The sequence below is a fragment of the Podarcis raffonei genome, chromosome 16, assembly GCF_027172205.1.
Source record: "Podarcis raffonei isolate rPodRaf1 chromosome 16, rPodRaf1.pri, whole genome shotgun sequence".
Lineage (NCBI taxonomy): Eukaryota > Metazoa > Chordata > Lepidosauria > Squamata > Lacertidae > Podarcis > Podarcis raffonei.
The window spans coordinates 17,022,537-17,044,883 of NC_070617.1; the positions used below are offsets into that span (position 1 = coordinate 17,022,537).

Consider the following 22,347-nt stretch of genomic DNA (forward strand, 5'->3'; position numbering starts at 1 on the left):
CCCCAGGAAGCAGCCCAGGAGCAAGGGGGCAACGGCGCCCCCCTGCCCGTGACTCCCAAGCCTCCCCATAGCTGTCAAAACGGAGGGGGGAGGGCCGCCGGCAAGGTGGCACAGCTCTGCCCCTTCCCCCGACGGCTTGGGAGTCACGGGCGGGCAGCATGCCAAATGTCACCCCCCTCAGTGATGACACCCAGGGCAGACCACCCCCACCGCCCCCTTCCTCTGCCCCTGGGGGGCTTTTTTTTTTGCTTCAAGTCAGGGTGGTAGTAGAAGCAGACTTGTGGAACACAGGATCCTATGATGCAAATGTGCTTATGTTAAGTTATGCAAGTGTGGGCTGACTTTCAGAGGATTGGATAGCTCAGCTGGTTAGAGCGTGGTGCTGATAAGGTCAAGGCTGCAGGTTCAATCCCCACTTGGGACAGTTGCCTATTCTTGCATTGCAGGGGGTTGGACTATATTATCCTCAGGGTCCCTTCTATCACTCTTGCTGCCAGGGCTTCTTGTGAGCTCTGGGGCGCCAACAGAATTTCCTGGGATCAGGATGTAGTGTGCGCATTGCCCCCCCCCCCCAATCTGGGGAAACCTATTGTTGAGAACTGTAGCCTGTGCAGCTATTTAAAAAACAGAGACTCATCTTGTCCAACACTGAACATGACTCCTGTCTCATTCTTTCTCAACCCACACCCAGCTCCAGCTTGTGCTTCTGGGCAAATTAAGGCGGTGGGTGGGCAGAGACACACAGGAACTGTGTCTTGCAGTGTACCAAACAAAGATATTTTTTAAAAGGGGAGAGGGACGTGGCATGAGATATGGTGAACAGAATCAGCCCCCACCCCAGCTAATCCATGCTTTTCTGGCCTCCCAAGGACCCCCCCTCCATCTTGGTGATTAAAATAGGCAGAGCCCTTTGTCTCTCCCCCAGCCCAGTACACCAAGAGGGTGCAGATTGCCCCCCTCCTAACCCATCATCAGACTGATCATTTGAGGAGGGGGTGATCAGCTGGAGGGAGGGGAGTCGTGTGCCCAACATTCATAGGAAGAATGTGGAGGGGAGGTCGCACAGACCAGCTGCTGCTGTGCGGCCCCAAAAAGTTTTGAAAAATGTGAACGCGGCCCCTGGAGCTCCCCAAAGCCATTAGCCACCCCTGGGCCACACCCTGTGACCTGGCAAAAGGTTGCGTGCAAAGTATTGAGAAGCGTTTGGGCATTTAAGCAGCAACCAGAGGGAGCCAGAGTTCAGAGTCAGGCAACAGGCATCTGGTCCAGCCTTCGGCTCTCATAGGGGCCAACAAGATGCATGTGGGAAACCTGCAAGCGGGACCTGATCCCAAGATCCCCCCGCTTCCTGTGGCTTCCAGCAATTGGTATACAGAAGCATTATTGCCTCTGACTGCGGAGGCAGAGCAGGCCCATTATGCCTAGTAGCCGCCACTGTCTCCTGTGGAGAGGAGTTCCACAGTTTAGCTCTGCACGGCGTGAAGAGGTCCTCTATCTGTCCTGAATCTTTTTCCAGCGTTCAGTTTCGTCTGTCTGAGGGAGAGAGACGCCATCACACCCACACAGACCCTCCCTTGATCCACACGCCACTCACAGGATTGTCTTGATGAGCTTTTATATAGAGATATTTATATAGATATTTATATATAGATTTCGTTTCTTTCAAGTGAAATTTCTGTGGATCCCACGTTTCACCTGCTGGTCTCATAAAAAAATCCCATGATTCTTCAGATGCCGACATGCTGGCTGGCTCAGTCCAGTTCCTCAGTGTGGAGTCGAAATGATTTGCGCTCCATTATTCCGTTTTGTTCCCTCACCCATGGGCGGGAGGAGGAGGAAGAGGGGACCTCACCCTGGTTTCCCTCCCAGCCCTTGGTGAACAACCCTGTAAACAACACACCATCTGAGGCCAACACGGCCATTTTGGACTACAACTCCCATCAGTACGTGCTGGCTGAGGCTGATGGGATTTGTAGTCCAAAAAAACCAGAGGGCTACCATGTTGGTGGCAGCTGGCCTAGGTCATTCTGGTGACTGGGATTGCTTTGTACATCACATGTAGGGGGAGGGAGTTGAACTGCTCCATCCCCCCCCAAAAAGGTTTCTGCCACCCCCATTGCTCTGCAATTTGGCTTGAGAAGCAGTCTCTGTTTTGGCAATTGTAATGAGTGATTAAGGAAGTGAGTGATGGAAGAGGAAGGGAGGGTCCTAACCCTGCTCCCCTCCTCCCAACCATAAGGCAATACTGGACCTGAAATGTTCATTCTAAGAGGTGTGGAGGGTGGGGTGGAGCTCTGAGGGAGGAAATCTGTCCTACAGAAGATTCCCCCCCCCCCCCGAGGTTGGGGAGAAGCATGTAGTGAAGTCAGCAGTAGGCGGCAGCAGCAGCAGCAGCAGAGGGAGGTGGTAAGGAAATGATGGCATCCCTAGCACAACTCCCTGCCCCCCCCCGCTAAATTGGTCCATGGGGTCTGGGCAGAGGGCGCATGTGCATCTATGGAGATGGGGTCTCCTTCCCCACTCAGGTCTGTTTTCTCCAAGGCTCCACTTTTGGTGGAGGGGGCTGAAACTGCCATCACTTTCTTGAAAGGAGGCAGCAGCTGAAATCCCCCCTCCTCAAAAAAAGGGGGGCTTTTCCTTGTCTGCCTCCTAAGTTGGAACCAGCGGGCGCTTGCTGTGTCTCCCTGACCCACGTGATCGCTCCCTCCCTCCCTGCTGCCATGCTTTTATTTCTGTGCGCTTCCCCCCCATCTGAAGCATTCAGAATACAGGCCTGGCAAGGGATAGTGGGGAGAAGGTGAAGAGTTTCTACAGAAGGAGGGGCTTCGTTGCAAGGGCTTGGGTTACAACGGAGGGAGGGGAAACAGCAGTTTTCAGTGGGTGGTCGTGTGCGTGGGACAAGTTGTTCTGCTTCTGGAGCAGGGGAGGGCTGGCTATTCAATCTCCAAGATCAGGTCGTCCCCTTCCAAGCTCATCTCTGGCTTGACGTAGATCTTCTTGATGGTCCCCGTCAAGGGTGAGTTGACCACCGTCTCCATCTTCATGGCGCTCAGGACGCAGAGGGGCTTCCCCTTCTCGATGGGGTCCCCTTCCCGCACTTTGATGTCAATCACCTTCCCGGGCATGGGGGCCCCAATCTGGCCTTTGACGTCCTTCAGGGCTTTGGGGTGGAAATGCATTTCCTGGAGTAGAAGTGAGAGAGGAGAGGAATGATATGCCAGGATTGCTCTTCTCAGTCTGAACGACAACGCCCATCAGCCCCAGATGCTGGGGCACCAAGTAGAGGCTGGCTGATGGGAGCTGTAGTCCCAGGGTATAAATCGGACTTGGAAGGGAGCCTGAGGGTCATCTAGTCCAACCCCCTGCAATGCAGGCATCTCAACTAGATCATGCTTCTTTTTGTGTTCAATTCTCAAACCTTTATTGGCATATAGACAAGATTCTAGTAAGGTTCAGTACAATAAAACCACTCAGCAAAATCTGCAACTAACAATTTAGATAGTGTTGAATAATATTCATGAATCCTCAGTGCATATACAGTAGTGCCTCGCAAGACGAAATTAATTCGTTCCGCAAGTTTTTTCTTCTTGCGAGTTTTTTGTCTTGCGAAGCACGGTTTCCCATAGGAATGCATTGAAAATCAATCAATGCGTTCCTATGGAAACCGCCTTCAGACCAGGTCCGGGGACAGTCTGTCCCCCGACCTCTTCTGAAGGCTGGGGGGGGGGGCAAGGGCTTTTCTTCCCACCGCCAGCCTTCAGAAGGCTGTTCTGAAGGCTGGCGGTGGGAAGAAAAGCCCTTCTCCCCACCTCCCGCCCCGCAAGCTCCGGGGACAGGAGGGCTTTGCTGCTGACCGCCAGCATTTTAAAAGCCCCCAGGACAGCGGAGACTTCTCCTCTGTCCCGGGGAGATTTTAAAATGCTGGAGGGAGGCAGCAAAGCCTTCGCTGCCGCCCGCCAGCATTTTAAGATTGCCCCAGGACAGCGGAGACTATCCTGGGAAGGCAGGCGGGGGGGAGCAAAGACTTTTGCCCCCCGCCGGCCTTCAGAAGAGGTCCAGGACCTCTTCTGAAGGCCGGCGGTGGGCAAAAGTCTTTGCTCCCGACGGCCAGCATTTCAAAAGCGGTCCGGGATAGCGGGAAAGCACAGCGCGCTTCCCTGCTATCCCTGACCGCTTTTAAAATGCTGGCGGTGGGGAGCAAAGCCTTTCGGCCCCCGCCGGCCTTCCTGGACCTCTTCTGAAGGCCGGCGGGGGGCGAAAGGCTTTGCTCCCCACCGCCAGCATTTAAAAGAGGTCCCCGAAGCCCATAGGGAAATTCGTCTGGCGAAGCACCTCGAAAAACTCTTTCTTCTTGCGGGTTTTCCGTCTTGCGAGGCATTCGTCTTGCGGGGCACCACTGTATGACAGATGGCCACCCAACCTCTGCTTAAAAACTTCCAAGGAACGGAGAGTCCACCACTTCTTGTGGGAGTCTGTTCCACTGCTGAACAGCTCAGCTCTTACTAAGGCCAGAGATTTAGACTAAAGGTATAGCCTAGACTTCTCTCTTGATTTCTTTGTGTGTAGAATTTGGTATTTCAACTGTTGTTTTTTTGACACAGGAGCCGTTGGACTATGCCACCCCCCCTTATTTGAAACAGTACACTCCCTATACAGCTGACATCCTATCAGTCCTCTGGACATGTAGACTGGCTCATAGATTGCTTAAAAATGTAACTGGAGATAGAGATGCACGGAGGAGGAGGAGGAGTGGGAGTCTATTGTCAGCTTTCAGCGGTTAGCAAAGAGAACCTCCATGTGTATCTCTCCTGTCATGCTGGAAGCGGTTTCCTTCATGCCCCCTCCTGGATGGATCTGGCTGAGCCCTCTGTTGGGAACAGGATGCAGGGTAAGGTGCTGGATCAGATGGGAAGGGACCAGGCCCCAAAGGGATGCAATACCAGCATTGTATTGTCATTTGTTAAATCACCGCTGGTGAGTAAGAATTGTATTTTCAACCCCCTACTTACCCACCTCTGAGGCTGATTGTTACTGGCATTTCAGTGCTGATGAATCTTGTTATTTTTAATATTTGCATTGCTGGTTGCAAGATTTTTTTCTCCCAGGAGGGCATGGATGAATTTTAATGATTAGAGAAGCATCCAAACCGAGCAAAACAAACGCACCCGAAAGGGCACTCGATTCATCTTCCCGAACTGCAAGTCTAATCTTGCAAGCTGTGATCTGGATCTTGGCGCCAGCTTGTCCACCCACTTATCTATCCCTGGTCCTTATTTGCTCATGGCTAGCCTGCTTATTTATTACCTGTTGGAAGTCTGGGTGCCACTCAGAAAAGGGGTTAGCATGGCGTTTAAACAGATAGAGACCTCCAGATTATCCCCATACCTTTGAACTCTGTGCTGACCTCATTCTACCCTTTGAAGTTAGACTGATACTTTTTAGGTTGCATCCTATTAACAACTTCCTCCTGCCAGTCTCATTTGACCTTGAGATGTGAGGCCATTTTGGATTTATCTTCTGAGAACGAGGGGGCAAGCATGGCTTTTTTGGTTCTCCAACTAGACAGTTAGCTAGGACTATAGAACTCTTTCCTATCAAGAAGGAGAGTGTACCACCTCTTGTGGGAGTCTGTTCCACTGTCAAACTCTTTCCTATTAATTTGATGCCTTCATACCCCACCTTTTCCCCAAGGAGCTCAAGGTAGTGTGCCTGGTTCTCCCTCAATTTTTTAATCCCCACAACAACCCTGTGAGGTGGATTGTGATGAGAGGCATCAGTAACTGGACTTCAAGGTCATCCAGTGAGTCTCATGGCCCAGTGGGGGCATTTGAACCCCAGTCACTCCCATGTTCTAGTCTGAAACTCTAACTACTAGACTACCACTGGCTCTCAATAACCATAAGCTTTCTTGTTTTATTTTATAGCTTTCAACTAAATGTGTGCTCCAATCAAGGGTTCAAAGGTCTTCTCAGTAGTGGCACCCGCCCGTGGAACACCCTCCCGTCAGTTGTCAAGGAAATAAACAACTGCCTGACTTTTAGAAGACATCTGAAGGCAGCCCTGTGTAGGGAAGTTTATAACATTTGATGTTTGACTATGGTTTTATAATTTGTTGGAAGCCACCCAGAATGGCTGGGGGAACCCAGTCAGATGGACGGGGTAACAACAACAACAACAACAACAACAACAACAACAACAACAACATACATTTAACTAAAGTTAGCTTCTGCTGCAGCACGCAAAATCCGCAGGGTAATCTTACCTTCATGGCTTTTGTGTCCTTGACCAGGATGGAGCGCAGTTGCCCATTCATTTCAAAGAAGACCTCCCTCTGGCCAGCCCGGTTTAAGTCTCCCAGCGCTAAGGCTTTGATGTGGAGGGTCTTGCCACGTTCCAGCTCCACCTACATGTTGGGAAGACAGTGAGCTCTGAGTTCCCTTGCCCTGGAGGGCCTGCTAGGCTAAAGCTCAGGGGAAGAGCATCTCCTTTGCATGCAGAAAGGTCTCAAGTTCAATCCCTGGCATTTCCAGGTAAGGCTGGGGTACACCTTCGGGAACCTACCGAGAGCTGCTGCCAGTCAGTGTAGACAGCACTGAGCCAGATAGATTTAGTAGGCAGCTGTTTCCTGTGCCTTTCTGTGAAGATACTGAGCTAAATGAACCTACGGTCTGACTGATGAGGCAGATTCATAGAATCATGTGGCCCAACTCCCTGCAATGCAGGAATATGAAGCTGTCCTATACGGGGATCAAACCGGCAACCTTGGCGTTATCAGCACCGCACTCTAACCACCTGAACTATCCAGGCTGATTCCTATTTAAGACCAGCACTTTATGCAGAAACATGCAGACTAGAACAGTGTTTTGTTTTTGAGGACACGACTTTAGCTCGGTGACCAAACATCTGCTCTGCAATAACATTTCCAGGCTGGGTTAGGAAAGACGTCCAGTCTGACTACGTGGTACTGCTGCCACAAAGGTACCTTAGTGTGGGGAGGGGCAAATAACTGTCCCTCATTGAGACATTGCCAGCTTCTGAAAATGGTTCCCCCCCACCCCCAGATCACTGGGGAAGAGCACCTACACCCAGGTTGGAGGCGCCCCACTCCCTCTGCCTCTTGGCAAAGGGGCTTGTGTGAATCTCTGCCCCACCACCCTTGGGGTCACCTCAAACTCTTCCGCGATCTTCGGCCCCTCCAGGAAGAGGCGGGTGTTGAGGCATTCGACGGGGCCAAAGTTGGCTGTGAAATCCTTGAACTCGTTGAAGACTTTGGGGTACATAGCAGCTGAGAGAACGTCCTCAGGGGTGATCTCTTCTTCGTGCTGTTCGCACAGCTCCTTCTCCAACTTCACAAAGTCCATGGGGGGAAGTGAGGCTCCTGGGCGGCCCTCGACGCGGGGCAGGTCTTTTAATACCTGGAGGAGTGCAAAGGAGACAACAGCTCGTGTCCCTGATGGGGTGACTCAGGCGGACTGGTCTTGACCATGGGCTGGGAAACAACTGAGGACCAGAGATCCCTACCTGGAAACTCAGACAGGGCACTGCTGAGAGAACTGCATGTTCCAGAGGTGCGATTTGCTTATGTAAGAAATGGGCCTTTTAGTGTTGTGCCTCCAGCCCTCTGGAAGATGTTACCAACCGAAATGAAGAAAGATCTTCTAATGTCTTCTTGCTTAAGAAGGATTTTCCTGAGGTGTGACCCAGTTAATACCACTCAAGAGTAGACCTTCTGAATTCGGTGGACTTGATGTAACTTAACTCTGCTGACTTCAACGCGTCTCCTCAGAGTATGACGGACCTGGCTATCTCCCTAAATACATAAAAATGCCCCACCCCCACCGTGTAGGATTTGCATGAAATCAGGAGGGGGAAAAGGGAGAGGAGGAATTGGTGGTCTAAAGCAACAAGAGAAGTTTGAGTAAAGCAGCGTTGCAGGGAACTGAGAAGAAAATGTCGGTTGAAGAAGCTGTGGGAATGGTAGGGGTATGAAGGGCTGGGGGTTTGTGTGAGGGGTAAAGGGAGTGGTGGGAGTTATGAACTGATTTATTTTGGTCATTGACCAGAGGGGTGGTGGGAGTAAGAAGAGGCTGTGTTGGCAAACAACATGAGTAGTAGTGGCAGCCCCATTATCATCCATGGAACCCCAATGTCAGGGAATGGTCTGAAGACGAGGACTGGGGGATGCATTCTGTGGCAGGCCAGCTTCTCTCCAATGGAGAGCTGGAGGGGGAAGAGTCGCCTCCCTTGTTCACAGTGTGTTCAGAAGCAGAGAGAGAGGCAGGAGCTGAACAGTTTAGGGGGGAGTTACCCAGTTACGAGATAATGACAACAGAACCAGAAGGGAGGGGGCAGCTAGTGGAGATGTCTTTTGAGAGTGTGGGGGACCTCCCCTCGGACTCGGAGATGTGAACGTATCAGAGAACAAAGGAGTCAGAGGGAGGGAGGAACTTCCTGTTGGTGCCCAAAATACTGCAGTAGCCGGAAGAATGATTAGACTAGGCAACTGCTTCCTTATGGAGAGCTGTGTATTTGTGTTCGCAACATGACGCTGTAATAAAAGAACTATGAATCTACCAACTGCTCGTTAATTCTTATCTGGGAAGTTGCAGAAGGGAGGGGAGAACTCTCCACGCCTGACACCAAAGGTGCTTACCTTGGAGCGGAAGGGCTCTGGGAACCCCCCATAGGGGATGCCAATGTAGCCCTGCAGAAACTCCACCACTGAGAGCGGGAAGGAGAGCTCGTCCGCCTGAGCCTCCACTTCCTCCCGCGTCAGGTTGTTCTGGACCATGAACTGCGCCAGGTCGCCCACAATCTTGGAGGAGGGCGTCACCTGCAGGGAGCAGGAAGGGGTGGGGGGAAGAAGAGGGAAAAGGTGAGAAGACGGCTCCCTCTTGGGAGAGGGCCGATGAGCCACTGGTTCTCCCTATGGTCAAGAGGCATAGAAATTTTACAAAGCAAATAAATAAATCCATCCATCTGCCGTGGATGTTGCCAAATTCTACTGTCACGGGAGAAGGAAAAAGCCTTTCTCCATCCACTTTCTCCATGCCATGCAGAATTTTGCAAACTTTTTTCTCCGCTCACCTTTCCTCCAAATTAAAAAGTCCCAAATGCTGCAATCTGCCTTCACGGAGGAGTCGCTCCAACCCCAAAGCACAAAGCCCCCATGGCATCTTTATCATAGAACTGTAGAGTTGGAAGGGACCACGAGGGTCATCTAGTCCAACCCCCCGCAATGCAGGAATCTTTGGCCCAAGGCGGGGCTCGAACTCACAACCCTGAGATTCTTTGGTGCCCTGGCTGTCCCAAAGGCCCACCCTTCCTCCTCTCCTTGCTGTGGATGGGAGGGAAGCCGCTGGGAGTTGGGGCCTGGACGAGGCGCCACTTACCTTGATAAGGTCCCCGAGGAGCTTGTTGGCCTCGACGTAGGCCTTCTTCACCTGCTTGAACTTGTTCCCCAGCCCCATGCTGTGGGCCTGGAAGTGGAGGTTGGTGTACTGGCCTCCGGGGATCTCGTTCTCGTACACATCCGCGTTGCCGGACTTCATGGTGGCCGTGCAGTCAAAGGAGGCATAGAGGCCCCGCGCCATCTCCCAGTATTCACTGTAGTCAAACACTTTCTCTATCTGGATGCCTGAGTGGGGGAAAGAGAGCTCTATGTAGTGGGGAAGGAATGGGCAGCCTTGTTGCTTTAGCCCAGGTGGGGAACAGTAGCTATTGGGGTTAGCAGACGCTGAAAGCCTTCTCCTCCATGCATCTGTCCAATCCTCTTTTACAAGCCATGGAGGCCAGCCCTTCCATTAGACAGGATGAGGTGAATACCTCAGGGGGCAGATGCAAGGGGTTGGGAATCAATGACGAGGTGCTGGGGGGCAGAATTGTGCCTGCATTGCACCCCCTAAGCTGCTCTCAGGGGCAGTGGAGGGTGTGGCCCCATCACCAGTCTTGAAGAAAGATACAACTGCCAACTGGTTGGCTCTTATGTGTAAGGGAGGGAGGGCGCCATTTTGTTCTTTGACTCAGGCAATCAAATGTTTTGGGCTGGCTCTTTTTGAAGCCTTTGCCACATCTCGCAGTAGCAATTTGTTTAATATGTCTTATTACCCATCCTTCACCAAAAGGTCCCACAGCTGGTTACAAAACAATCAGGAGTTTTAGGAAGCCGCGTCTAAATTCTTAATAATTTAAATAACATCAAAACCATCTCACTAACACCAGAAGCAGCATAGAGTTACTCAACAGGAAGGTAAACCATCAGAATTTTCAAAAGCTGTGGTAAAAATACATGCCTTTAGCTAGCTTCCAAAGCATGGGTCACATTCACACCACACATTTAAAAGGCTATGCAAATTAAATAAAGCAGATTACATACATATCTTTTGGGATTGTTCTCAAATAGAAATATTCTGGAAAACCATTCAGGCTAATATCTCTGATAGGTTAGGATATTATATACCCTTTGGAAGCAATAATATTTCTGCTTGGTCATCTAAAATAGGTTATTATAGAAAATGATCAAGAAACAGTGTTCAACCTTATAACTGCTGCTAAAATTGTAATAGCTAAAAATAGGAGGAAGCATATTTCCTAATACATCTGAATGGATTGAGCAAATTTGGCTTATAGCAACTATGATTAAGCTAATTTATTGTAAAAGAATACATCTAAACTAACCTAACAGGTTTGTGTGGAAAAATGTATTTTTCTGGAATGTTTCAGAACAAGTTCAGTGATAATGCCCAACCTTATGCTGCTTTCAACCTGCTCTAACAGTATTTTACTATGCTCTTTTTCTTTCTTTCTTTTTTTAGTGAAATAAAATGCATTTAAAAGCCAAACAGAATGCTGTGATAGAATCCTGGGAGCTGTAGTGTGTTAAGGGTGCTGAGAGTTGTTACAAGGCCCCTATTCTCCTCACAGAGCTACAACTCCCAGAGTTCCCTCTAGAATGTAAATCGACTCTGGAAACTGTAGCTCTGTGAGGCTTATAGGGGGCTTCCTAACAACCTTCAACACCCTTTAACAGCTCCCAGAATGCTTTGGGGGAAGAAGCCATGATGGCTTGCAGTGGTATCATAGCGCTTTAAATGTATGGTGCCTCTGCGGCCAGGGACAGCATTGGCGCCAGGGACAAATCTCAAGGTTTCCTGCTTCCCTTCCTTTAAGGGAATCTCCCTCCTCCCTGTACCCCATTCCGCACCTGTGTCGTGCTCAGTCCCGCGGGTGCAGGCCACCATGGCGCCCATGCTCGGCTGGGAGGTCATCCCAGACATGGCGTCCACGGCAACGTCCACAATGTCGGCCCCTGCAGCGGCGCAAGCCAGCATGGAGGCCACCCCGGCACCCGAAGTGTCGTGTGTGTGGATGTGCAGCGGGATGTTGGGGAAGTGTTCGCGCAGCGCCGACACCAGCATGGAGGAGGCCTGTGGCTTCAGGACGCCGGCCATGTCCTGAGAAAGAGAGAGAGGCATTCAGGGAGGCCGAGGTGGGAACTGCAGAGGGATTTGGTGTGAGGGCAAGGTGGGGGAGGGTAAGGCCAGGGCGGGGCTTCATTAAGGGAGGAGTCAGTGAGAGGGGAGGAGCCGAAGCACAATATGGGAGGAGCCACAAGGAAAAAGGCAGATGCAGTGGGAACCAAAACAGGGAAGGGAATGAGCCCTTCCACTGTGTGGGGTTCAGACCAGTGGCGGGCCTCCTTTTACCTTGATGGCCAAGATGTGGGTGCCAGCTTTGACCAGCTCCTCGGCCAGGTTGACGTAGTAGTCCAGGTTGTACTTGGTCCGGCTAGGGTCAGCCACATCCCCCGTGTAGGAGATGGCGGCCTCCACCACGCCTCCTGCCTGCCCAGCCGCCTCCATCCCCAGCAGCATGTTGGGCAGGTAATTGAGGGAGTCAAAGACCCGGAAAATGTCCATCCCGTTCTCCTTGGCCACTTGGCAGAACCTGAGGAAGGGAACATGCAGGATCGCTGAGGGGAGAGGGCTTGGGGCACAAGGGGGGCACGAAGGGGGCACAAGGGAATTCCAACCCCCATCCCACAGACCCCACATCCTATTTTATAGAATGCAATGTTTTGCATTTGCCTTATAGATTTGCAGAATTGCAGAGGGATGATGAGGGTCATCTAGTCTAACTCCCTGCAATGCAGGAATCTTTTGCCCAAGGTGGGGCTTGAACTCATGACCCTGGGATTAAGAGCTTCATGCCCTACCAACTGAGCTATCCAGGCAGAATCAATATTTAAGCTACTTAGCTTAACACGCATTGTAAACTGTGTAGAGATTTGCTGAAATGTAAGTGGCATACAAATACATATGGGGCCATAGCTCAAATGGTAGAGCATTTGCCTCACATGCAGAAGGTCCCGGGTTCAACCCCAGATGTCACCTTCGAGTAGGGCTGGGAGAGACTCCGTGCCTGTGATCCGAAAGAGATGCTGCCAGTTGGTGTAAGCAATACTGAACTAGATGAACCAATGGTCTGAGTCAGTCCTATTTTCTCCCCAAACTGCTCACTTAATTTTAGAAAATGTGCTTATCCTGCATAATTGGGAAGCCGGACTGCAGATCATCACCCAAGGAACTTACTTGAAGACAGAGTTGTCTGGATAGTTGGTGTAGCCCACAGCGTTGGCCCCTCTCAGCAGCATCTGGAAGGGGATGTTGGGGATGAGCTCGCGCAACTCTTGGAGGCGGCGCCAGGGGCATTCGTAGAGGAAGCGCATGGCCACATCAAAGGTGGCGCCTGAGGATGGTAGATGGGAGGAGGAGGTAGAGGGAGTAGAGCATCAGTCCAATGTTGCAAGAACATAAGAAGGGCTAGCTGGATCAGGCCAATGGCCCATGTAGTCCAACGTCCTATTCTCACAGTGGCCAACCAGTTGCCTCTTCTGGGAAGCCAGAAAACAGAACCCCGGCACACAAGCAATTCTCCCTTCCCGGAGTTTCCAGTAAATTGTATTTGGAAGCATTGATGCTTCTGGCTGTGGAGGTGGAACACAACCATTGTGGCTGATAGCCATGTCTGGAGGAGCTTTTAATTGGGGGCTCAAGATGTGAACCCTCTTCCTCCCCAGGCTTATTTGGAAAGCCTCAAGGGCTCAGCTTCTACAAAATGGTAATAATTAGGAAGAGAACAGACCCAAGAATGTACTGAACTCAAAAATTAAGGCATACCAGAGGACACACAAATCAAGATTTATTTTCGGCTGTGCGGTAAAAATTCATGTACTAATGATGAAGCGTTCAAAGGCCTCCTGTGAAATATGCCACAATTTGGATTTCTTAGCTTTACGTGAGAATATCATGCGACCTTGAGGACGATATCCTGATATTTATAAGTAAAATAAATTGTTTTCAAAATGTTACTACCTCCAACACTAGTCATAATAACATTTTCCCCAGGGAATGTGAATGAAACAAGCCAAATTTGAATGTGTTTATGTTTCGTTTTTAGTTCTCATTCAGTTCTCATCTTTCGCTGTTTTTTTTTTTTGTTCTTGTGTGTTATTGCAGTGCAAGTTCATGTTTAAATAAAATAACAGAAGATCTGGAATTGCCTGCTGCTGAGGGTGGTATTCGCTTGCAGAATATAGGAAAAGCCTACCTGCTGGATCAGGCCAAAAGCCCATCTTGTCTGGCATCCTGATCCCACAGCAGCCAACCAGATGCCCCAATGGGAAGCCCGCAAGCAGGACCCGAGTGCGAGAGCACGGCTCTCCCTATCTGCGATTCCCAGCAACTAGCATTCAGAGCCATCCTGCGTCTGACTCTGAGGGGAAGCACAGCCATTGTGGCTCAGCAGCCATTGGCAGCCCCCTCTAGCTGGCCCAGGAGACCTCTCACCTCCCCAGTTCTCCATGCTAAAGAGGTTGTTGAAGTTGTGCGCCACAAAGGGTGAGATCTTCTTCAGGTCGTGGGTGCGGACTCGGGTGGCCAGAAGCGACTGGTGAGCATCCCTGAAGGTGGTGTCCATCAGGAGCAAGCCCCGGTGCTGGCGAATGGCCTTGGCAAACCCGGAAGGGCCCTCGCGGAGAAGGACGTCTCGGAAACCGGTGGGCGGCTGACCTGTTATGGAATGACAGGGAGTGGAGGGGTGAACACAGGGGAAAAACTGAATCAGAGAACTTTGCGGAAATAGCTCGACTGGCCACTGTTGGGAAGAGCTTTCCCCAACCCGGTGCCCTCCACTTAGTTTGGATTCCAATTCCCATCAGTCCCAGCAGAATGGCCATCTTGGACTCCCATCAGCCCAGTGGTGGACTCTGGGCTTTCAAATTTCAGCGGCTCCTTGCGCAATGCCAAAATTTGGCGCCTCTCGCCTTCCCTTCGAAGTCCCACCATTCACTGCAGTTACGTATTATGGGGGGGGGGGGGATGAGCCATATATTGACCCACCTTACCCTCCTCTGTGAATTTGTCCCTTCCTCTTTTAAAGCCATCCAGGCTGGCGGCCCCCACTTTCTCCTGTGGGAAGGAGTTCCACAGTTTAACTACGTACTGCCTGAAAAAAGCCTGTGGTTTTTCAGGTGGTGCACGGGTCCAAAAAGGTAGGTGAGCTGTGCGCTAATAGGTCTAACCTTATCTTCACCAACTGGGTGCCTTCCAGAGTTACTTATTTATTATATTGATATACCAACTTCTCCTGCTCCGTGGAGCTCAAGGTGGTGTACATGGTTCTCCTGTTTCAGGTTGCAAAAACCTGGCAAGGTTGGTTAGGCTGAAAGGCAATGACCGGCCCAAGATCACCCATGGAGCCTTCATGTTTGTGTGGGGCTTGAACCCTGGCCTCCCAGGTCCTAGTCTGACACACTGACCGCTACACCACATTGCCTCTCGCTGGTGTTGGACCTACCAATGCTGGCTGGGACTGATGGGACATTTGATCCGAAACATCTGAAGGGCACCAGGTTGGGGAAGGCTTGCTTATGCAATGCCCCATTAGCTAACAGGCCTGTGGGCTGTTTGCGCGTCCCGCTTACAGAAGCGGCGAGGGCTACCTCTTCCGGGGTCTGCAGCATCTCCTCTAAGACACACACATACACACGCCACGGATTTAACTATTGGCTCGGGGGAAATTTAATAAGATTTAAACAGCCTTATTTCATTCTCTTAATGCTTGGCTTAGGTTGGGGATTAGCCGCTGACAAAGAAAATAAACTGCTGTAATAATGATACAAGGCTGGAATCCAATATAATTAAACTGAACCTCACGTATCAATCATAAAAAAGCAGGGAGGCTTGTAAATCAGGCGGCTATTATATCTGCCTGCCCCCCGCTCCCTCCCCGCCACCCTGCGCACTTATGAAGATTTCCACGCCGGCTCGTTAGACCCATCAAATATTTAGCAGGCGTTAACGAGAAACAAGCAGATTCTCTCTTCCTCTCCCACCCGCAGATTTTCGCAGGGGGTTGTTTGCGTTGCATTTCAGCAAAAGGGGAACCCAGCCTGCACTGCGAGAATTAAGTCAGGTGAAGGAGGAAAAGCCGCCTCTCCTCTAGCCCTGGGCATAGATCTAAGAACATCAGAAAAGCCCTGCTGGATGAGGCCCATGACCCATCTAGTCCAGCATCCTGTTCTCACGGTGGCTGACCCGCGAGCAGGACAAGAGCTTTCTCCTGTGGTTTCCAGCAAATGGAATTTGGACGCACTGCAGCCTCCAGCTGTGGAGGCAGAGCATAGCACTGTGTCTGCGCCTTTGACGGCCCTCTCCTCCTCCGTGAATTTGTGCAATCCTCTTTTTAAAGCCATCCAGGTTGGTGGCCATTGCTGCCTCCTGTGGCAGGGAGTTCCATAGTGTAACTCTGCACAGACTGAAGAAGCGCTTTCCTTTATCTGTCCTGATTATCCTAACATGGATGCCCACAAGTTCCACTGCTACGAGAAAAAAACATTTTCCTGTCCACTTTCTCCAGGCTGTGTATAACTTTGTACACCTTGATCATGTAGCAAGTACCGAATGCTACAGCCTTCCATAATAGATAATCCTTGTGGTCCCTTCCAACTCTAGGATACTGTGATAGGGGAGTTGTTCCACTCCCTTGATCATTCTGCTTGCTCTTTTCTGATCTGTTCCCAACTCTACAATAACTTTTTTGAGGTGAGGTGACCAGAATTGGACAGAGTACCATATTCTAAACACAGGTGGGCCACATATTTGTAAAATGGTGTTGTGCTATGCAGGTGAATTTCAGGTCCCTTCCAACTCTACAACGCTATGATTCTATGATTGGCACTTTAATTTCTGATTTTTGTTTTCATTGTTATTTTCGTCTCCTATTGATCCCCAGCATGGAATAAATTAGAGGAATGAGCAAGCAAAGACACACAACATCTGGGAAATAGCCCAAACCACCCCCACTCCCCACCTTTGCCCTACAAGTTCCCTGCATTGATGGCGACAGCTCCCTCTGCTGACTATGAATGAAATAACCACTCGGTCGATGCCAGCGCTTGAGAGCTGCTCAGTTAAATGTAATGAACTGAGTGAAGCCACAATCCACAGGAGGGAAACCTCTTTCAGCCTGAGGGCGGCTTGGTCTTTTGCACAGCCTTCTGAGGGCCACACGCAGGTGGTGGGCAGAGCCAGAAGCAAAAGCAGGTGGGGCCGCAGAGGTGATTCTATACAGTAGGCCAGGTGAAAGCCTCATTCCAAAGAAATGGAACTGTGGGCCAGTGCTGGCACCCCTGGAGTCTCTTACTATTTGGAGGCAAGATAACACACCCCTCAAAACACAAGTGGAATAGTAATGGGTGTGACTACCTTAGCTCCCGAATGCCTTGCGAGTGGAATGTTTCGGCTCCCAAACGCCGCAAACCTGGAAGTGATTGTTTCAGTTTGCGAACATTCTTTGGAACCCGAACGTCCAACGCGGCTTCCAATTGGCTGCAGGAGTTTCCTGCAGCCGATCAGAAGCCGCACCTTGGTTTCCGAATGTTTTGGAAGTCGAACGGACTTCTGGAACGGATTCCTTTTGACTTCTGAGGTACAACTGTATTTGGGAATACACCTTTGGCATTGCAAAGTGGGTGAAGGAGAAATCCCCCAGTTTCCTTATTTCACGCTGCTCTGCCCTGGTCAGGTTGTCTCACCTCTGCCATGAACTCGCCAGGGGTGTTTCCAGTCTGGGGGCTTAATGCTGCAATCCAGTAGTATTGCAGGGGGTTGGACTAGATGATCCTCAGGGTCCCTTCCAACTTTGCAGTTCTATGATTCTAGGATTGTAAATGGGTCATAGGCAATAGTGTGTGGGTGGGTTTTTAAAATAAAAATAAATAAATATCAGATCTTCCTTGGAATGTAAAAACAGTCTGGCCTTTGGATGTCAACAATGGCCAAGGTGCAAAAAGGGTCCTTCATCTTATTATCACCCATGCCACAATAAACACCCAAACAGAAGCACCCTAGATGTCATTAGGCTCTCCCTAGATTAGAACCCTCATCTACAATACACTGACCTAGTAGCTTTCAGGACGACTGTGTTAAGGTATGCAAAATGCCCTGAATACTCTGAAATTGCTATATAATGTGAAGTATTAGCATTTTCTACATGCGGATAATAAACAGGGTCCAACCACTCAGGCAGACGGTGCCAGGCGCTCCTCACTCCATGGTTAAACAGAATTATGCACATCGATGCAAATTAGCTTCATCTGCATAATTCATTTAGAATGCAGGCTTTTCTCTGGGCGTGGGATGGAACAGCACATCACCAGGTACTATTCCAGTTCACAGAAGCTGCTTGGTAATTTTAGACCCTCAGCTCCATAATCTTACGTATCCCTCCCAAAAACACTTCTTTTTTTAAAAAGACTGTCACATCTATTACTTCAGCTGCGGAGCACACAATTAATATTTGCCTTCTCTCTTCCACCACCACCACGCTTTACAAGTGCTGTTACATCTCTAATAATTGGGCAAACACACACAAACGAACACACACACAGACACCCAAAGTTTGTCAACTCCGAGCATGTGCAGTTTTGCATTCCAAAACTCACTCAAATCATAGCACTGTGGCGATTATAGGAGTGGATCGGGATTTGCTTCTGCTGTCCCAACACTTAAAACACCTTTGTCTGGGAATGATAAGCACCATTTTGTTGTAAAATAGAAAAAGGACACTGAGCGATATCCAATGTCAGTCATACTCCGCGGGGACCTGTTGAAATCAATGGACTTGATTTCAGTGCGTCTGCTCTGAGTATGACTTAGTTGAGGGGTGCTGAACTGGATCTGGGCAGTGGGCCCGACTGTTATCTCCCTCACTGCAGCCCAGGTTTGACAAGTGGGCGGGGCTGCCCACTTGCCATTCACGTGATCCAGGTGCGGAGAAGGACAGCCTGCAAAGCACCAATGGCTTGCTGCTTGCTGGGTCTTGAGAAGGGCTTCCCAAGACCCAACGACCAGCTGATTGTCACCACTTGTGGACCGCTGTGCATGGGGCTTTGTTTGTCTCAAAGGCTAACTGGACCACGTGGAGCTTGAGGGGTGGAAGGGCATGGAGTTCCAACGAGGGGTGGGATCCAGCGGTCGGTGGCTTGGTCGCTCACTGGCACAGTCCCTCCTTGGACCCCTCAGCCCATCATCCCAACCTGATCTGGCCAGAAGGAATTCCAAAGAGCTCTTGCTGCTGTGTTCTGGTGTTCCTTCCCTGCATGGGGCTTTAAAGGAGAGGTAAGAGGAGTCCTCCTTTCGTTCCTCTTTTAATGTTCCCAATGCTGGATTCATAGCAAGGGAAACCATGCACATAAAATGCAAGTATTAGTGAAAGTATCATAAAAATGCATTATATTAGGGGAAATTGCTTGCAAAGATGTGGGTGTTAGGGGGAATGCACAGAAAAATGCTGACACATTTTCATGTGGTGATGATGATAATTTTTAGTTGAAAGAACAGGCGAGTAAGAGGCAACATGATTGAAGCTTATAAAATGATGCCTTGCATGGAGAAAGTGGATAGAGAAAACTTTTTCTAGGACTCATGGACAGGCTCTTACGTTAATGATAATGATAATAATAATAATTTGTAGCCTTTTTCTCCTAGGAGCTCAAGGTGGTGATTTTCCCTGTCCTCATTTAATCCTCACAACAACCCTGTCAGGCAGGCAGGTGACTGGCCCAAGCTTATCCAGTGAGCTTCAGAGCCAGGGGGAATTTGAACCCTGGTCTCTTCCAGGTCCTTATCTGACAATCTAACCCAGGGGTCCCCAAACTAAGTTCCACGGGCTGAATAAGGCCTGCGGGACTCGTTTATCCGGCCCATGGCGACCCCCGCTGCCACCGCTCGCTCTTACCGGCGCTGTGCTGCAAGGCTGCCCACTTCCGGGTCGGAAGAGCACCAGAAGGAGGCCTGCGCACATGCACACAAGCTATTTCTGGTGCTCCTCCGACCTGGAAGTGCGCCGGAAATAGCATGTGTGCACGCGTATGGGCACATGCTCCCCGCCCTCTGGCCCACCGTGTGATCGATGCTGGAGACACTGGCCCGAGGCGCGGTAAGTTTGCTGACCCCCGATCTAACCACTACGCTACACAGATGCTGCAAACTGATGCAAAGATGTGGAAAACTGAACAGGAAAATTTGAAAGTGGGAGGAACCAAAATTGACAGATTTGTCCCTCTGTGGTGAGGGGCAAGTTCAAACCATCAGAGAAGTGCTGGCTGATGGATTACGAAACCTCCATGAAGGAACTGTGACCACTTATTCTGGTTTCAGCGTGTTCCCAATCCTGGTATTTAAAGCCGTGTACACAATACTAAGCTAGATGGACCAATGGTCTGATTCAGTATAAGGCATTTCTTATTTTCCTATGCCAGGTTGGCGCAAGGGCTCTAGGATGGCACTTGCAAAGGCCCATGAGATTGCTAGGCACTGTTTACGATGCCATTTTTGCCATTTTCATGCTTTTTTAGGGCCATTTTTGCTCTGTTTCGCACCACTTCCGAGTTCATGGTGATGCACACGGTTGTGCTCGTGTGTGCCTTGAACTCACATAAGTGGGGAGTTGCCTGTACTGCAGGCTACCAAGACTCCAAATCGCAAGGCCTTGGAAAGGGAAAGCCTGTGTGCAGCCTTCTCTGAAATGCATCCAGCTCATGGGCCCTAGTGCAACTCCAAGAGACAGAAGAGCCTTAAATTATGCATCATGTCATGTGGCACATGCCGCCTCTGCTTCTCCCCCTGCCTCCGTTCATGACACATTTTCCAGATGGCCCCCAACAGCCACCCAATGCCTTACCCTTTGGATCCGTTCTGGTGCCTTGGCAAAAGCTGCACTAAAGCCCTTGGCTATGTGGTGGAAAGGGCTGCGATCCAGAGGCATCTGGCCCAGATTTGTCACGAGGATGGTGCATCCCCCACTTCCACCCACCTCAAAAAAGTCCAGTCATGGGTGCCAACTCCCTCCCAGGAATCCTACCATCAGGGATGCCATCAGTCAGAGCAGCAATTTGTCTCCCACCTCAGCCAAAGAAAGCAGAGTGAAATGAACAAAATGGACAGAGAATTCCGCCCCCCCTACTTGCAGCAACCCCAGTTCTTGCTGTGAGATGCAGGCTGGCACATTTGGTCCTGGGAACACAGCACTTTTTGCTCCAGGAAGGAACGAATTCCACTGTGGAGGATTCCCTGGATCAGGCAAAGGCCCACCTAGCCCAGCATCCTGTTCTCACAATGGCCAACCAGAAGCCTGTGGGAAACTGGCAAGAAGGACTCGAACACCTCCCTCTTCTGCAGTTTTCAGCAACTGGTATTCAGAGTCATTTACACCCTCTGACTATGGAGGCAGAGCATAGCCATCATGCCTTTTTATTCTGGGTTAGAACCACTCCACCCCATCACGGCCAAATTGGGCCATTTCCTGATCCAGATCACCCTCAATACTCTCCAAATGGCTAACAGCCTCAAAGAATGAAAGAGAGACAATGCAAGTATTTTTGTCTCCCCATCTCTCCAGGATCACTAAGAGCAGCCCTGGGGAGGTAATGTCAGAGGGATGAAACAGGCTTTCCCACAGCACCCTGGCCCAAAGCCAGTATCCTGCCCCACGGCAGTGGCTTTTAAACTTCTTCTTTTTTTAAAAAAATCATGAGATATTTGAAGACAGAAAATGTTAGAAAAGCTTCAAAAAAGGGCAACCAAAATGATCAGGGGGATGGAGCAACTTGTCTATGAGGAAAGGCTGTAGTGTTTGGGACTTTGTAGCTTAAAGACAAGTAAGAGATAATGAGATAGGAGTTTTACTAATTAGGCATGGCATGAAGAAAGGGGATAGAGAAATTTCTTTCTCTCTCAAACTCATGGACATCCAGTGCTGGAAGATTCGGGGCAGATTTTTTAAAAAATGACTTCTTCAAGCAGCACATTGTTAACTATGGAACTCTCTCCCACAGGAGGCAGTGATGGCCACCAAGTTGGATGGCTTTAAAAGAGGGCTGGACTAATTCATGGAGGAGGGGGCAATCAATGGCTACCATCTGCTGGAAGCCACCAGAGGTGAGAGCGCTGAGGCCCTGCTTGTAGGCTTCCCATAATGCGCCCATGTGAGAACAGGATGCTGGACTGGATGAGGCATTGGCCTGATCCAACAGACTCTTCTCATGTTCTTATGGCCTCTGACTTCTGTTGACCTTCTGTCTAGTTCATCTCCAATTCACCTCTGGCTTTACTAACTGAATGAAATACCACGTTTCTCTTTTCTTCCACCTCTGTACCTCATAAGGGATCTGAATAATGGCTGGCTGGTCTCTTCCCATGGGAGGGAGGTCTTGGGCCCCTTCCTTCCCAGTGTACCTTTTTGGAACCAGGCCTGGCCTAAGTTATGGATTGGAAGTGACAATGTGTGGGCAGGAGTTCCCCCATTGGATGTTTATATGGGTTAACTTTAAAGCAGCCACCAGGGGCTTCCCATTCTGATTGGCTTGTTTTTTCCTTTAGAGGAAATCTATCCATTGCTGGAAACCACAGGAGGGGAGAGGGCTCTTATGCTTGAGATCTGCTTTTGGGATCCCAATAGTCATCTGGTTGGTCACTGTGAGAACAGGATGCCCTGATCCCACAGTCTCTTTTTATGCTCTCAGACAAAGCGGCTGCATTTGGACACATCCGAAGGTTTGTGGAGCTCTGTGTGAGGATTAAATTGCAAGCTTTCCAATCTAGGCTAGCTGCCTCTCATTCCTCCTACACTGTGCTCACCTAGATTGGTACCAACCAAACGTCAAATTTCAATTTGTCTCTGCCTGCAGGGTTCTCTGAGATGCCCTCTTTTAAATAGGAAGAGCGTATAGCTGGAAAATTGTGGGGGTGGGAGTGGGGTGGGACAGAGGAGAAAGAGGGTCCCAGG

General features: G+C 50.1%; 1 protein-coding gene across 5 annotated transcripts in view; it reads right to left on the bottom strand.

Annotated features, from left to right (window-relative positions):
* Positions 1-1,598: 1,598 nt before the first annotated feature.
* The window catches only part of PC (pyruvate carboxylase), a 260,020-nt gene continuing 239,271 nt past the window's right edge, over positions 1,599-22,347 (bottom strand). For all 5 annotated transcript variants that reach the window (XM_053369882.1, XM_053369886.1, XM_053369883.1 and 2 more), the window contains 9 exons: positions 13,848-14,069; positions 12,591-12,747; positions 11,706-11,946; positions 11,204-11,453; positions 9,393-9,637; positions 8,654-8,833; positions 7,167-7,415; positions 6,263-6,403; positions 1,599-3,182 (listed from right to left, as the gene is read on the bottom strand). In XM_053369882.1, the coding sequence (XP_053225857.1) occupies positions 2,934-3,182; positions 6,263-6,403; positions 7,167-7,415; positions 8,654-8,833; positions 9,393-9,637; positions 11,204-11,453; positions 11,706-11,946; positions 12,591-12,747; positions 13,848-14,069 (1,934 nt within the window). In that variant the 3' untranslated portion in view covers positions 1,599-2,933. The remainder of the gene's footprint in view (positions 3,183-6,262; positions 6,404-7,166; positions 7,416-8,653; positions 8,834-9,392; positions 9,638-11,203; positions 11,454-11,705; positions 11,947-12,590; positions 12,748-13,847; positions 14,070-22,347) is intronic.